The 18,077-nt window shown below is 38.8% G+C and overlaps 1 protein-coding gene across 1 annotated transcript in view; it reads left to right on the top strand.

Annotated features, from left to right (window-relative positions):
- The window catches only part of LOC144267452 (contactin-3-like), a 116,672-nt gene that overhangs the window by 39,038 nt on the left and 59,557 nt on the right, over positions 1 to 18,077 (top strand). The window contains exons 3-5 of the mRNA XM_077821434.1: positions 6,165 to 6,368; positions 6,713 to 6,815; positions 7,743 to 7,927. Of these exons, the coding sequence (XP_077677560.1) occupies positions 6,165 to 6,368; positions 6,713 to 6,815; positions 7,743 to 7,927 (492 nt within the window). The remainder of the gene's footprint in view (positions 1 to 6,164; positions 6,369 to 6,712; positions 6,816 to 7,742; positions 7,928 to 18,077) is intronic.

Raw genomic sequence — 18,077 nt, 5'->3', positions numbered from 1 at the left:
ATACATTGTCCCCAAATGTGAAATAGTTATGGGTGAGGACAAAGTCACAAAGTTGAGCAACCAGGTTTGCCGTGACATTATCGGGGATACTGTTCCTGATGGCTTGTAGTCCATCTTTGTGTGGAATGTTGGTGTAGAGGGCTTCTACATCCATAGTGGCCAGGATAGTGTTTTCAGGAAGATCACCGATGGATTGTAGTTTCCTCAGGAAGTCAGTGGTGTCTCAGAGATAGCTGGGAGTGCTGGTAGCGTAGGGCCTGAGGAGGGAGTCTACATAGCCAGACAATCCTGCTGTCAGGGTGCCAATGCCTCAGATGATGGGGCGTCCAGGATTTCCAGGTTTATGGATCTCGGGTAGCAGATAGAATACCCCAGGTCGGGTTTCTAGGGGTGTGTCTGTGCGGATTTGTTGTTGTGCTTTTTCAGGGAGTTTCTTGAGCAAATGCTGTAGTTTCTTTTGATAACCCTCAGTGGGATCAGAGGGTAATGGCTTGTAGAAAGTGGTGTTGGAGAGCTGCCTTAGCAGCCTCTTGTTCATATTCCAACCTATTCATGATGATGACAGCACCTCCTTTGTCAGCCTTTTTGATTATGATGTCAGAGTTGTTTCTTAGGCTGTGGATGGCATTGTGTTCTGCACGGCTTAGGTTATGGGGCAAGTGTGCAGCTTTTCCACAATTTCAGCCCGTGCACATCGGCGGAAGCACTCTATGTAGAAGTCCAGTCTGCTGTTTCGGAGGAGTCCACCTAGAATCCTTCTTTTTGTAGTGTTTGTAGGAAGGTCTCTGTGGATTAATATGTTGTTCAGAGGTGTGTTGGAAATATTCCTTGAGTCGGAGATGTCGAAAAATAGGATTCTAGGTCACCACAGAACTGTATCATGTTCGTGGGGGTGGAGGGGCAGAAGGAGAGGCCCCAAGATAGGACAGATGCTTCTGCTGGGTTAAGAGTATAGTTGGATAGATTAACAATATTGCTGGGTGGGTTAAGAGAACCATTGCTGTGGCCCCTTGTGGCATGTAGTAGTTTAGATAATTTAGTGTCCTTTTTCTTTTGTAGAGAAGCAAAGTGTGTGTTGTAAGTGGTAGTTGAGCAGGCACAGAGTGAGGCAGTCCACAACAGTGGGTTTAATCTCGTCCCCTTTTTCCACAAGATAAGGTGGGGGATGCATGGGCTGATTTCTAATATTTTGCACTCTCTTTGTAGTTGCGTTCCCTGCTATACCTCCTCCGCCCCACTCTGGTCTCCTGACCTATCGTGTAAGGTGCACTCATTTTATATGCCTAATGGACACAGATTACCCTTCTTCCCCACTTCTCATAAATTTTGATACATGATATTGTATCATGTAACAATTGCTAAATATACAGAGGGGGACGTTTTCAGAGGCGCTCAGTGTTGACCTAACTCTGGTCTCTTTGAAGTCAATGTTAAAGTTCCCATTGCCTAAATCTGGGAGCAGAACTAGGCTCTTTTAGGTAAGTTTGAGCCCATATATATATTTTAAGGTTGGTAGGGACCATTGTCACTAGCTAGTCTGATCTCCTGCATGACACAGATCATAGAATTTTGCCCAGTATATTCTTTCATCAATCTCAGTTAGCTGCCCTCCTCACTTAATCAAAATTCCTTTTTAAATCAGTGGGACTGTTGCTTCACCGTGCTCTTTTGAATCAGGCTTTCAATCCTTCTCTACAAAGAAAAGTTGTATTATTTATACTGATGTATTATATACATATGATTATATCAGTATTGTAGCCCGATCTATAGATTATGTATTACTTATATTGATTACTTAAGAATTCACAGTAATCACACTGAGGTTTGACAGATTCTTGTCCCAAGATCAGGCCCAGTGTTATTAAAACTATTAAAACTAAAAAAAAAATGTTCAGTTGGGAACCCTGACATGCACAATTGCAACACTCACACTTTAAGAACACTTCTGTATTTACAGTAGTTTGTTAATACATTTAGCAAAGTTACAAACACTCTAACCCAGCAAGATATTTAGAGATAATACAGCATGTACATCTGAACATCCATCTACAAAGTTCATGGGCCTCAAGCCTTATGCTAACTGCTGAACCCAGTGTCTGACAGGATCCAGGCTAAAGTTCTAAATGCCCCATGGGCTACAGTATAACTGTTCTGTGTGGGGACACTTACGCTAGAATAAGTGTCCACACGAGGTGGGGGGCAGGGATTATACTGGTATAAATAGTCTGGTTTAAATTCACGATTAAAACGTTTCTGTTTAGGTGAGGGATTATCGTCATATAAAGAGACATACTAAATGTTCATTAGGTTTCATGGGTATATTCTTTCAGTAATGAATGCCTCCTAATATAACAAAAGCCTAACACTTGAAAACAACATTCAGGCTCAATAGAAAGCAAAAAGTCTTTCTGTTAACATTGTCTATGACTTTGCTAATGGAGGGAGTTTAAATTTTAATAAAAGAAAATTAAACATAATTAGGAAATCCGTCCCATTTTTATGTCTGCTTTGTGTTACTTAGTACATAAATATTTTATAATTTGCTTTATTCCAACTTTTGCCATACATATCATCTCCAGTGTTGTGACATTGTTCTTCTGATTCCCTGTTCTCTTGGAACTCGTTGGAATTTAGTTCTACAAATTATGTTAAATTCGCATTCTCTCTTTTGATAGCTGCATTGAAATGATCACTACGTGCACAGCTGTGGATTTCTAATTAGCTGCATGCAGAGAGGTACAATCTCTATTTGCAAAGGCAGGGCAAGTGCTATAAGGTATTTTAATACCAGGGTAGGTCAATCACATTATAATTAGCTCTAATTAGCACTCACAGAAGCTGTAACTTTTTAAAAAAGCTTTCAGCCAGGTGACACTCAGGTGAAAAATTGTTTGCTGCCTGCAAAACAATTAAAAATAATTAATTTCAATTCTGATTCTGAGGCATATGACTAAAAGGCAAGTACATTTAGCTTGCCGAGGAAATGTGTTTTGCAAAGTAAAATTTAATACACAGAGCAGAATGTTCTCTAAAAGTGGTGATCAGTAAACCAATTACATTGTAATTGTAATGTTTGTCAAATTTAGTCCTGAGCTTTTGTTTAATGTTTAAATTGCAATTGTGCTTTAAAGTGACTGTGAAACTGGCATTATGAGATTCCAGGTCAAATTTGCTCACTTTGCTATAAAGCATATCCATCTATTTTATAACTGCCAGCCCAGCAAACTTTTTGTCTGGCTATTGGACAGATGTGTATTTTCCTTCAGCTGAGGTAAATGGACATAGCTCCTTTGACTTCCATGGAACTATGCCAGTTTACATGACTTAAGGATCTGACCCATATTCTGAATGATTAGTATTTACCTTTTCAGCTAAGGCTTGTGTCATTCTTGCTATTTGCACCTCCTTCCATTCACCCCAGGTCATTAGAAAACAAAGAGTTATAGGGCAGGACATTGCACTTAAATCATTTGTTTTCCTTTCATCTTTTTCCTCCTCCTTTATTTATGTGTAGATATTTGTTTCTTTCCAAAATCTGGCAGTTCAGTGAGAGATTACAGATTGCACATTAACACAACCAGGCATATTCCTGTCTTTGCTGTCTGCTCCTCATTCATATAGTACACAAAATTCCATAGGGTAAAAGTTAGGAGACCATATTGCATGATTAAGTACAATAAAGCTGCCTATCTAGAAAGAGACCATTTGAAAAGTTGATTTTTTTAAAAAATAATTGATGGAAACATTAAATAATTTGGGGATGGTGCTGCACTAGAATTATAGTACTCTGGAAGTGTCTATGTCTACACTATCCACCGGATCGGCGGGCAGCGATCGATCCAGCGGGGATCGATTTATCTAGTCTAATCTAGACATGATAAGTCGACCCCTGAGCGCTCTCTCGTCGACTCCTGTCCTCCACTGCCGTGAGAGGCGCAGGCGGAGTCAACGGGGGAGCAGCAGCAAAGTCGACTCACCGCGGTGAAGACACCACGGTAAGTTGATCTAAGTACGTCGACTTCAGCTATGTTTTTCACGTAGCTGAAGTTGTGTAACTTAGATCGATCCCTCCCACCACCCCAGTGTAGACCAGGGCTTAAGAATAAACATCTATTAATAAATGACAAACAAACTACATTTAAAATATGTAAAACCACAAAAACAATGGAAATTGACTTGTAAGTCTTATCCAACCCTGAAGTTCAGAGGAGCAGTTCTAAAATACTGTTCTTTATAAATCTGTGGTCATCTAGGACTTCACAGGTGTTACTATTCTGCACGCCCGGGAAACTTTTCAGTGACAGTGAAGATAGAACTTGCACCCTCCTGCTACAAAAGCACAAATCCCGATCACTTCAGAATCTGTTAGCTTGTAATTATAGGTAATTATAGCTAGGGCTTCTGACACACCAGTAGCAATTCTGATTCCATCCCCCACGCACACACATGCAAACACATATATATTAATAGGTTTTCTATTCTCTTACTCTCTCTGCAAGCGTGTGTACCCCTGGTATTCAGAATTCATCAAAAGCTAAGGAAGAAATATTGTGTGGGCCACTAGTTAAAGTACTGACTCCATATCATCGTCACTACAGTGTAAAGTAGGATACCCACACCACATATGTGAAGCAGTGGATATAAGGTTTCCTGCCTGTGACTGTTTGGGAGCTGTGGAAGGTTTAGATTCATAGATTCATAGATATTTAGGTCAGAAGGGACCATTATGATCATCTAGTCTGACCTCCTGCACAACGCAGGCCACAGAATTTCACCCACCACTCCTACAAAAAAAAAAAAACCTCACACCTATATCTGTGCTATTGAAGTCCTCAAATTGTAGTTTAAAGACCTCAAGGAGCAGAGAATCCTCCAGCAAGTGACCCGTGCCCCATGCTACAGAGGAAGGCGAAAAACCTCCAGGGCCTCTTCCAATCTGCCCTGGAGGAAAATTCCTTCCCGACCCCAAATATGGCGATCAGCTAAACCCTGAGCATATGGGCAAGATTCATCAGCCAGATACTACAGAAAATTTTCCCAGAAAATTCTTTCCCAGGTAACTTGGATCTTACCCCATCTAAAACCCATCACAGGCCATTGGGCCTATTTACCATGAATATTTAATTACCAAAACCATGTTATCCCATCATACCATCTCCTCCATAAACTTATCGAGTTTAATCTTAAAGCAAGATAGATCTTTTGCCCCCACTACTTCCCTCGGAAGGCTATTCCAAAACTTCACTCCTCTGATGGTTAGAAACCTTCGTCTAATTTCTAATCTAAATTTCCTAGTGGCCAGTTTATATCCATTTGTTCTTGTGTCCACATTGGTACTGAGTTTAAATAATTCCTCTCCCTCTCTGGTATTTATCCCTCTGATATATTTATAGAGAGCAATCATATCTCCCCTCAGCCTTCTTTTAGTTAGGCTAAACAAGCCAAGCTCCCTGAGTCTCCTTTCATAAGACAAGTTTTCCATTCCTCGGATCATCCTAGTAGCCCTTCTCTGTACCTGTTCCAGTTTGAATTCATCCTTCTTAAACATGGGAGACCAGAACTGCACACAGTACTCCAGGTGAGGTCTCACCAGTGCCTTATATAACGGTACTAAAACCTCCTTATCCCTACTGGAAATACCTCTCCTGATGCATCCCAAGACGACATTAGCTTTTTTCACAGCCATATCACATTGGCAGCTCATAGTCATCCTATGATCAACCAATACTCCAAGGTCCTTTTCCTCCTCTGTTACTTCTAGTTGATGCGTCCCTAGCTTATAACTAAAATTCTTGTTATTAATCCCTAAATGCATGACCTTACACTTCTCACTATTAAATTTCATCCTATTCCTATTACTCCAGTTTACAAGGTCATCCAGATCCTCCTGTAGGGTATCCCTGTCCTTCTCTAAATTAGCAATACCTCCCAGCTTTGTATCATCTGCAAGGTGATGGAGTAGGGAAATACTGGTGTATTTCTATATAAGTTTTCCCAGGTAAAATGGCCAATCCCTCCTGATTGAGGCATAACTAACTACACCCAGATACCAGTATTTGCGAGAATATTGTACCTGCCAGTATGAAGCCCACTTCTTGTGCTTTCAGGCAGACTGTGTGTATTATCTTCATATTTCTTTTTTTTTTTTTTTCAACACAAATTAGAACTGTCATTTGCTTGGATCTTCAATAAATATCCATCGTTTGTACAAGAGGACAGTCGTCGATTTGTGTCTCAAGAGACTGGGCATCTCTACATAGCTAAAGTGGAGCCATCAGATGTAGGAAATTACACCTGTGTTGGGACCAGCACTGTAACAAACACCAGAGTTCTCAGTTCACCAACCCCTCTAGTGCTACGCACAGATGGTATGACTTCAATCTGAAACTGTATATTGATTAAAACTGCTATCTACATACACATAGTATCTGGACCATGCATTTTTGTCATATGTAGAGTAATCTTCCATGCATATCAAGAATAGTAGTTTCTAATCAAAAGAATCGTGCTGACTGTGAACTACTCTACTGTACACTTAAAATTATTTGTCTCATAGGAAGAAAATCCTGAGGCCCACGCATTTTTTTTAAAACAGTGTGCATTTGATCAGAAGAGATGGATAGTTTGAACCTAACTTGCTGTAATGCTAAAGAAAAAGGCAGAGCTATACAAATAAAAACTACTGATCTTTTGTCCTTCTCGTAATTAACAGGTGTTATGGGTGAATATGAACCCAAAATAGAAGTTCAGTTTCCTGAGACACTTCCTGCAGCTAAAGGTTCAACAGTGAAACTGGAATGTTTTGCCCTAGGAAAGTAAGTTCTTATATACTTTATTATACTTAAAAACATGTATTTAGGCAACATAGCAATTTAAATATGACTTCAAGTTACCTTGAATAAAATCAATATGATGTTATATTAAATTTATTCAAACCATCCGTGGCATGCCAACACACATACATAGAATTCTCATTGTACTGTTAACTGATGCTGTCATAATACTTCTTTTCTTTGACTTCGTAAATATCCATAAAAACAGTTTCTTACCACGTCATCATGGTTCTTTCCTCTTATCCAAACTTAATCCCTTCTGCTCTTCACAAATGGTTTGAGAACCAGTCTTAATTTATGCAAATGTATTTGCCAATTATTCTGTGGGTAATTTGATGAGAGCTTTGCCAAGTATTCATTAATTAGGGTGTGAGATTGGCAACCTAAATCACATAATACTGCTTGTGCTTATTGAATAGGTGACTGAAACTTTTAAAATCAGAGAATTAATGAACAGCAATTGAAGAATGCAAATTTCAAAAGTGCTGAGCCTTATCCTATCTCTCTTCCCATGGAAGTCAATCATAAAACTGCCTTTGTCTTCAGTGGGAAACCAATGCTACGATTTTTTGAAAATCCTATTCTAAAGTATTTCTGGAATGAAAGTACTGGGATTTGTAGAAAGTTTTACAAACACTGAACAGTCATCCAAATTATTGTGAATAATGGACAATTTGCCAACACAAATAATACTGAACCAAACACAATGCATAGATTTGCAAATCAGTTTCTTCAGTATTCCACCATCTCTAATATATGTTGTATATTAGATAAAAATTGACTACAAACCTTTTTTTCTTTAGTCAGTTTTGAGGTTATTTTAATTTCATATTATGTATATAACGTTGTCAAATGAGTGTGTTTAAGCAAACTTTTTAAAAGTAACTAATCCCATAAATTTCTTTTTAGCCCGGTGCCTCAGATAAACTGGAGAAGAACTGATGGCCTGCCATTTCCAAGTAAAGTAAAGTTGAGGAAATTCAGTGGCATGATTGAAATTCCAAATTTCCAGCAGGAGGATGCAGGCCTCTATGAGTGCATTACTGAAAACTCAAGAGGGAAAAACATTGCAAGAGGACGTCTCACCTATTATGGTAGGAAGCTTTCCTCGTCACAAAATAAGAGTGCAATTTACATAGGACAGACTATTGATATGTGATTTAATACAGTACCATAGAATTCCTGCAGTTAAAAATCAGGTGCCATCTAATTGCTACCTGAGAAGAAGAGAATCCCCACATCCCGTTCTGAAGTTTTTTGCTTAAACAGGCTTTATTCCAAGAGAAACAGTCTTTAAAGCTTCAAAAATAGGAAATGAGGGTTTTCTCCTGCTAAGAACAGTTCATGTTCAGAGCACTCCTGGAAGTGGTATGGGAGGAACTACATTGAATAAATTGCCTGTTGCAACAGAATAGTTAGTTACCTAAAACTCCAATTTTTTTTTTGATACTGTCATCGATGCATAGGTCAAAGCTTTCCAGTGGCCATAATAGTTTTGCAGACTACATGTGGAAGCCATACTTCCATTTAAATAAATAAGCAGATTTTTGAGGATCCTTTTGGGATTATCAAATCATATTTACAGGAAAATTAAATTCCATCTTGGTTTGGAAAAAATGATTCTAGAAAACTCTCAAATCCCTTTTGTTCAAAAGGACCAATGAGGCTTTAAAATGAATAAATAAATTAGGGAATGTAATCTAACTTAGAAAATTAAGAAACGTGGAATTTAATAGCTGGAGAACAGCTACAGTCTCTTGTGCATTTAAAACTATACAGCCAATTGAAAATCAACAATGCATATTGGTGTTTTCTTAATGGTAAAGTGATTTACAAGCAAACTGGCAATTGACAACTTTTGTAAAAGTCAAATCTCAGCAAATGTAATTTTCCTTAGGAGTAGCAATTAAACGAATTGTTTCACTTTATGCTATGAAATGTTTACTTCATGTAAGGTTATTTTAACAAAGATACAAAAGTTGTATATACAAGGACAGAATGTAGACTCAAAGAAGATCACAGAAATATTCTTTTCAGATGTTTATTCTTTGATACAGTACACAAAGCGCTACAGCATAGATTTCCTGAATTTTGATTTAATTTATATAAAGGTGATTTTACAAATAAGTGGAAAGGCAAATTTTCCCCCGTCTTCAATTAAATGAAAAAGGATAGACTGATTTTCCATGTGCAGGTTGCAGTTATGAATCCTACAATAAACATTATATATATAAAATACAGTACAAAAAGGCTAGGATTAATCATCTGCCAGCACCACATCTGAGACTTGGCTCTGTGCACTGCTTTTCATAGAGTGACTTTCATTAGCAACTTGCAAAGTCTTAATTAAGTGACAGTACATCCATTGAGTTTGTCACTTGTTTACAGCAGTTTTACAACAGTGTAATAAACACATTGATTTATGAGCCACACCACCACAAACCTGGTGTAACACACTGGTTCAAGACAACTGATTTATTGGTTACTTGGCATAATTTAACCTACAGGACACTGTTTCCTATGTTGCATTGGGGCTCCTAGAGGACACCGTGCCTGAATCAAAGAAAGTTTCTGCACAAAGGATAGCAGGACTGGGTTGGGACTACTGAGAACAGAGTCCTGACCTTCCTCTGATCTTAGAACCATAAAAGGATGAAAATGCTCACTGCAAACTCTGTATCCACGTGGGAATTTGAACTCTCTCAGAGTTAGTATTCAGCTACAGTGTTGGGGATAGGTTCATCCCTATTATTGATGGTTAAGACAATAACTCTGTTGCTCTGTTGACATAAGTAGCAAACCAACCAGTCTACATTAAGGAAAGTGTATTTATATAACTTTTTTCTTTTGGCAGCTGGGGGATTGTTTGTAGATTAATACTGTTCCGTAACTGAAGATGCTACCTTCATGTGACTCTGATATTTACTTGTCACAGACTGTGATATCACAAGTCAGAAATCTTTCTGGTAAAGAAATGTAAGCTTAAAGTATATGCAGTTTAATCATCCAGTAAACTCCTGTGTCAGTTATTTGGAGTTCCTGAGGAAGTTAATCTGAGAAGCACAGGGTGAGAAATTTAGTTAAAACTAATGCAATATATTAAGGATTCAGAAAAGATCAATCATCTGCTAGAAAGCACCAACTCTGGTAAGATACATTATAATGCATGGTGGTGATACTAGTGCGGGTTGGCTGGTGTTTAAAGGTTTTATGAGTCTGAGATGCTTCTGTTACTCACATGTGGTGAAATATGCACATAACGAATGAAGAATCTAATATGATTCACGGGGCGGGGTATATCCTCCTCTCACACAGTCACCACATTAACCTGCCCTCTTTTCTCATCAAAAAGTTTGATGTTTTTACTAATTATGGCCCTCATTCCACAAAGCACTTAGTCTTGTGTTTGACTTTAAGCATGTGCTTAATTCTTATTGACCAATAAGATTTAGGGACATGCTTGAAGTTAATCACGTGCTTAAGTACTTTGCTGAATAAGGTTGGACTGTGGCTTAAAGTTAAGTATATTCTAAGTGTTTTTCTGAGTCTGGGCCTGTTTTATCTGTAAATACTATATTGGAGGGGTGAACGTATTTCCTTGTGCTTATTAAAAATGCCATGCACACCAGTGGAACTGTATAAATAATGGAGCAGGTGGTGTTATTCTAATTCAGCACCGGGTTCTTAATCACTACTTTCAACACTTTTCTGAAGTTGCTAATTAAAATAGATATCTAAAACAAATATTCTTGACTCTTTTGTAATGTCACTAAGATCATATTAATCCTCTTAATTATTTCTTTCCTGAAGGAGTTTATTAGGGGATGATCCAGCATCAAGTTAACAACTTATTTTTCTTTCCATAGTTCTAACATGTTTAATACCTGATTTCTCCACACTACAGTCCTTGTCTTTTAAAAATTGAAAACTTAGGTCAGATACTGCTCTAATTTATTATATCACCATGACATAGATAGATTCCCCGCACCTTCAGTATTGTGCTACTTACGATCACCCCCATCCCATAAAACATCAATTAAGATGTTTGGAGGCATGGAGACGCTTCCAGATGAGGAGAGGTGAAAAAGATTACTTTTTATATAGATTAGAGATAAATAAGAGGTGACAAGATAAAAGTACCTAAAATAAGTATAGATGTCTGTGAATTCCTCTTTACCCTATCTCGTCATGCAAAAAAAGTCACAAAATAAAATTAGTAGCCAACACATTTTAAAATGATCAAAGGAAATGCATTTTTAAACACAAAATGAGCCAGTGGAACTCAACTGATGCAACTATTATTGAGGCAAAGAGCTTAATGGAGGGGCACAATTCCCTCCCTTTTCCTTTCTTGCTCCTTAGGTTCGGCATTTTTCTGCTGGTCTATAATAGCAATACATTACTATTGTGCTGGCCAGCACGTTCGCAGCAAAACCAAGGCTCTGTCCATTCCCTGGCCACTCACTTAGGAGAGCAATGGGTGAACAGCAACCTCCCTATTTCTGCTCACCTGGACCCAAGGTCTGGCAAGCGTAAGGTGAAAGGAGGATTTACACCCTTATGCAGGTGTATAGACCAAGAGACAGTCAACCCCCTTATAAATTGTTGGTGTATAAGCTGCTGGTGATCTGGGTCTGCAGTAACGTAATGGTAAAGCTACATTGAGATTGCAGTATCTTTGAAAATAGAGCTTTGCCAGAGCAATCAAATTAGAGACACACTAAAATAGTAGCGCTTTTGTCGGATAACCTCACTCTGTCTTGTTCACAGAGATTTCTTCACAACATTAATTACAAAACTAGAAATAAACAAATTAACATTGGTGAGTTGCTGAGCTTGATCAACTTGAAACTTAATCATCAATGGTATCTAATGATTTAATTGCTTTGCTACTGACACAGATTGTTAATCTTTTTATGTACTAACATTTTCCCCAGTTATTAAAAATTACAAAAGATAAGTCTGATTGCTGGAGGTATTGAAGGCAGTTTATGAGGGTTTTTTGCGGTGTGCTTTTGTTTACAGAGGATGGGGCACCTCCAGGTGATATCCCCAAAAACTCACTTATTTTGCCAAAAAAAAAAGAGGCAAATTAATGCTTAGTCATTTAGTTTTGTATATACAAATAAGCTCATCACTTCCATAGACATGGTGGTAAAGTAGCTTGAGAGTCAGAGCCTGAGATTGGGAAAAATATTGCACTGTTATCTAGAAAAGCGGAGAAGAAATTTTCCATTTTGCCGAATGTCATAAGGTGGTAATTTTGGTTCAACTGTTGTAACTAATTTTTCTACTAACGTATTGCCTGACTACTGGGTCAGCAGAAAACACAGGCCAGTACAGTTGAGTTTTTCACTCCAGTTCCCTCCATGTCTTCCCTGTAGGGAGTTCCCCACCTCTATGCAACTGGGAACAGACCAGATCTTTGCTCAGAGCCTGGTCTTAAGATCCCCCTCAGGAGGAACTCCCTACCATTCTCTGCTTTGGCTCCATGGCTCCCTTTGTCACAGAGTTTTCATGAGGTTTTAGACAAGAGGAATAAGTTCCTCCCTTTGTCCAGGAGGAGAATCTTCAAATTACCTTATCTTGGGAAATGTTCCCTATGAAGCTACTGCTTCTCGAGGTTCCAGCAGGGGCATTACACATTAGGAGGAGGCCATTGCTGTCTTGAGAGTTGGAAGACCAAGGCTGAGATTGTCTGGAAAACCATCCGACTCCAAAAGCTCCTCTTGATTTTTCCAAGTCTGGGCAGATTTCCCTGTTTATATGTGGAATTTCATGGTGTGCCCTCATCTGGGTGTGAACTACTGCAGAAAATGGATGTTTGACATAATCAGGGGAGGATATAAAATAGAACTCATTGATTGTCCTGGGGGGCAAGTTTATCCATCCCCAGAATTTTTAATTAAAATAAAACAGCACTATCAACAAGTCCTTCATAGCATCAAAAGCTGTAGGGACCAATAGTTTCTCCTGCATAATGGAAGATAGAACCAGTTCTGTAGAGAGACAGATATTTTGGTAAGGTCACAACATTTTGTGGTACCAAAGAGAAAACAAAGTGATGTAGTCCATTTTAGATCTCAGATCTCCTAACAAGATCAATATTCCAGGTGGAAATCCATCATTACATTATCTTCCCAAAATTTCAGAAAGTGGAAATAAACTTCTTGGAGATCTATTGAAGATATGATCAGGGAGAGTCAGCCAGAGATACTTTAGCTTTTGCTACAACAAGAAGCATTTTCAATATAGAATACTTCCCTTGTAGTGTTGTAACTGGTATACAGGTATTCTCAAATGCCCTTTCATACCTCCATTCAGATGACAAACTTCTCATCATGTCACACATGGCCCAGCAGCCAACACTGAAAGCCTTTGGGAGCAAGTGTGAGCAAAGAAATGGATGGGCCAATTAAAGCCCTCACAAAATTCCCCATCTGAGTTATCAGCTAAGAAAAACTTTATTTTAGAAGAGAAATGGAAGAAGGTATTACCTGATTCCTCAGGGTTCTGCACTAAAAAGGAAACTCACAGTCAGCTGGCTCAGCAAAATGCACTTCGAACTGAGGCTGTACAGAGTCCCGTTTAGCCTTTTGGCACATCATGGGCCAGAAGGGAAGTTTATTTATGAATCTATTTGCATTCAAATCCAGGTAGAAAACCAAAAGAGGTATTGCATGAGGAAAAGAGTGGTTCTGTTATCTCAGAAGTGGGCTAAAAGGCCTCCTTTCTGCCTTTTTCCCCTCTCAGCCACTGAGAGTAAAGAATATTGTGAAGGAACAGGCCAAAGTGATTTTATTCACCTTCTTGTTAACCCTCAAAAGGTCTTGATTCTCAGTCCTGATTTAAATATATCTGGAACTGCTTCTCAAACTCCCAATACACACTCGCACATAACAGTGCAACAGGGACTTATCCCTGTCCCAGACCAAAATCTAGCCTTACCCATCATCTGGGAAGCTAAGAGGAAGGTTTGAACTACCGTCATGCATTTGAGAACGTGATACACAGCCTGTTAGTATTTCAGGGGAAATTCACAAATATATCAATTTATCACTTTATGTAACAAGGGGCACACATCGGGATAAGCCAACTGATGATGGGGCTCAAAGCCAACGTTTCTTGGAAAGACAAGTCAGACTGCAGGTACATTGCACCGTAAGATACCCAAAAGAGTCTTTCATCACTGTCACATAACAAATTCCTGAGGACCACAACTCTGACAAAATGCAGATTGCTATCATGATCTTGATCTGTATACTAAAAATCCTAATAAAACCCACTTTCAGCTTCACAGTGATGGTCTCTTACTTGTCTCACTGAAAAGGTGTTGTCTACTCACCGCTTCCTTGTCCCAGGGGGTTTCAGAGCTTGGTTTGCTCTCAGTGAAACCTCAGTGAAACCATGGTCTATCAAACATGGTAGTTTTGTGAACTAACCAGGCCTCCATCCTCAAGGTCACCACAATCTATCTCCTATAATAGGAAGAGGTGTTTGTTGTCCTTCTGGATGAATCTGAATATCCTAAACAAGTAAAATGCATAAGTTAATGCAAACAGAGCCTAGAGGAGAGTAAAGACGTATGTAGCTGAGATACTCAAATCTTTTGGTTTAACTCCTCTCATTACCAGACACTATTAAAAAAAAAAAGTGGTTTTTTCTGGGGGGTGGGGATGGAGAGATCATATTCATGCTATGAGGAAGTACGTAAGACTACTATTACCATGGTCTTACATCCACACTTTCTCAAACCTTATGGATTTCACACCCTCACACCTGCTAATGCACCATTTTGTGGAAGAGTATTATGGAAAAGGGTACCCTAGTAACCCTTACATTCTTACATGGTTAAACTGAATCCTTCGCCCTGTCTAGAAATGATATACTGTTTTCTGTATCCTACTGTGTAGAGTGTCTGGCATGGAGGGGACTCAGAAAGGGAAAATTCTGTCTTACCTGCAAGTTTTTATTCTAGGACCCTCTATGTCAGTCTGACCCTCCCTCAGAGGATTGCATTATGTCCTTTTTTTCCCCTTGCTATTGCTCACTTGTTAAATAGTTTGAAAGAAAAGAGGGTGTTCCTTAAATTTCATGTTAAGGCTCTGCTGCAAATGGTGTGAGTTGAATAGTGCCTTTGAACTTATAGTTAGTACTGTTCAGCTTTGGAATCTATTGTTCTAAAGAGTTCTTCCTTGCGGGGTCATCCTGAGCCCAGGCTCAGAGTAAAGGTCTGGTTTGCTCCCAATAGCTGTGGAGACAGACAACAAGCTGCGGTGAAAACTGATGTGGAGTGTCCTAGAATGAAAATTTACAGACAAGACAGAACTTTCCCTTTCTCGGGAATTCAGAAAATGATTAATTTTATAGCTATAAGCATCAAAGAACTTGGCTACTTTAAACCTACTTTGTAGGAATGCTTTCAAATGAGGGTATATAGCAGATGTGAAATATTGCACATGTGTGGATTCATCGATAATGCAAGTACTGTTGCCTGTTTTACATAAATATTTAGGTATGCAAAGTGCAAGAACCATGCAGACATCTATGCTCAGGCTTTCATAGTGCAAGAAGCTTTAGCATAAATGGCTCTTTTTGTAACTTCAGTTTAATAATTTAGCTTTTGTGATGTATATAAATGTGATGATAGTAAGATAATAAGTTTGTGTGAAGCAGAGATGAACCTGTGTTATATTTGAGGAATGCCTCAATAAAGAGGACAGTTGAAAGTGCATTCCTTAGGCTACAAGAGGTTTTTCAGTAGAACGGTATCTGCTGAGATAGGGCACAAACAAGATCTTCAGTTTCTCTGTTCCCAGTAGCAGTTCTCCCTTGGACTCCCCTGGAATCTCATTGCTTAAAAGCCCCATTCACTGTTCCTGTCTCAGCCCTTGGGATTTTCACCTGGGAAACTCCTTTCTTCAGGGTTGCTCACCTAGCATCACATAGTCCTAAAAGATGGTCTGGTCATTAACTCTTGTTTGTACAGCTAGTCTGCAAAACAAATGAACCTCAGAAAGATTTCACAGAGGATGAGACAGAAGAGAGTGGTTTAAACTACATAATCCCCTTAACTGCCAGATGTGTACTGCGTGGTTAATTTTAACTCTTTACATGAGAGTTTCATCCCATGTACTTATACATCAGTGACCTGTAACAGGTATGATATTAGCACCTGTTAGCATAACATTATACTGTATTATTTTAATTAATTATTGTAATGAGTCCAGTGTAATACACTGTCAAAACAACATCTTTTGAGGAATATAGACCTGGAGATATATTACGTTACAGAAACGGGTGAACTGCTTTGTATAAAAAGAATACCAACCCAAATCTTCATCCAAATGGCAGACTGCCGGTCCTGTGGCTAAGACACTGGCCTGAGAATCAGAAGATCTGGTTTCAGTTCTCAGCTGCCCTGTAGGCTGCCTATGTGACCAAAGGCAAGTTATGAATTTCTCAGAGCTGAATTCATCCCTGGTGTAGCTCCATTATAGTCACAATCTCAACAGGAATTCATTAGGCCCTTTCTGCCTCAGTACTAGAGCGAGTGGAAAGTTTTCCAACCCGAAGTGCCCTTTTTGCAAAACTCAATTTTTTTTGTGAGAACATTTCATTTTTTACTAAAAATTTTGATGTTTCTATTGGGAAAATCCAAATGATGGCTTCCCACCTGGGAGGCTTGTGTCACTTTTATTTTTCTACAAATGAAACTGACAAAATCTTTCCCAGAAAGCTGCTGAGGCTGAGCATCCTAACTCTGAGCTCTCGGTCTTCCCCCAGCTCTGGGGACAGAGAGGCAGAAGGCAGCCGGGAGACCAAAACATCCCATTTTGTTTCTCCCACAAGAGAATTATTTTAGAAAACCCATCCTATGAAAAATTTTGCAATTGTTGATGTTTCATCTCCGTTTAAGATTTTTTTCAAAAGCTTGAAATATTTCATAGGAATAGATTTCCATTTTCCAGCCAGCTGTACTCAGAACCCCATCTATAAAATGTGGATATTTCCCTACCTTGCCAAGGAGTTGTGAAGATTAATGTTGGTGAGGTGCTCATTTGGGGTCCCAAATCATTCTTGAAAAAGGGTCTTAGGCTTCTAGGTCATTCAGCATTTTCAAAAACTTTACCCCAAATCTTTTTCCAACAGTCAAAACATTTCCAGGAACTGTTATTCTTCGTTTCCCCACAACCTGGCATTGTCTGAATGTGGAAAGATGTATCTATCTTGAGCAATGCTCTTTTCATAACATTTCTGGTGCGGATGTTTATCTGAACCTTTTCATATTCACCCATCATTATTTTATACTGCGGAATGCAGTAATGCTGGGTTCTCTAGGGGTCTGGGTCAACAAGTTAATAGTGACTCTGTTTATATTTTCTATGTAAAATGCTCAGAAGAAGGTGTGAGGTACTTCACTTTTTAAAATGCAGCTTTCACCCAGTAAGATTGAGTACATTAAGAAGTTAAAAATGAAAGTACTTTTCATTTATCACTGATAGCCATCTTCTAATGGTAAATTACTTATCCCCTTCCTGTTAGCAGTCAATCAAAGCTAGACTGGACAAGTACATAAGGTACCAATTCTGTAAACTTAGGTTCTGGCAGAACATTATAAGAAGGAGAATTCCAGACAACCTTCTTTTTTCAGAAGAAAATAACAATTGCAGAAAATCCATAAAATCAAGAAAGTTATTGGTTTGAGCCCTGGCAGTCTTATATTAGCTAAGTATTACACAACCCTACATCTGGTTTTTGCAAATGCAAAGTCCAGGGTTTGTCTGTTGTGAGAGAAATAGCATATATGAGAATACAGACTTAATACAAACTTTACTTATTTCTGTTTCAAATGGAATTCATAATAATAACCTGACAAGTAACTTTCTGCTTTTCAGTGGAGAGCTGCTAAAGGGCCAGGTTATTATTACCTTTTACCCAGTTAGCTTGTAACTGGCAGTTCCCCATTTCCCTTGTTTACAAAGGAAAGGGGTGACAGCTGTCATATGATATCTAAATTTATTTCAAGAAATGCTGAAGAGGATACAGTGTGAATGGTTCCTTTCTTTTGTGAGATAATTGGTTATTTTTACGGTCCTTCTTAAGGCCACCTTCTGGATGGCGTGCCATTTGTCACCCACGGCAGTTTACCCCAGGGCATTAGGGTAGGGCAATTTCCTCTCAACTTGCCTTTAATAGGCAGCAGATTTAAAACAACCAGAAGGAAGTACTTCTTCTCACAAC

This window comes from Eretmochelys imbricata, chromosome 7, assembly GCF_965152235.1.
Source record: "Eretmochelys imbricata isolate rEreImb1 chromosome 7, rEreImb1.hap1, whole genome shotgun sequence".
Taxonomy (NCBI): domain Eukaryota; kingdom Metazoa; phylum Chordata; order Testudines; family Cheloniidae; genus Eretmochelys; species Eretmochelys imbricata.
The sequence above is the reverse complement of the archived record's forward strand: the minus strand, read 5'-3'. Positions and strand labels throughout refer to the sequence as shown.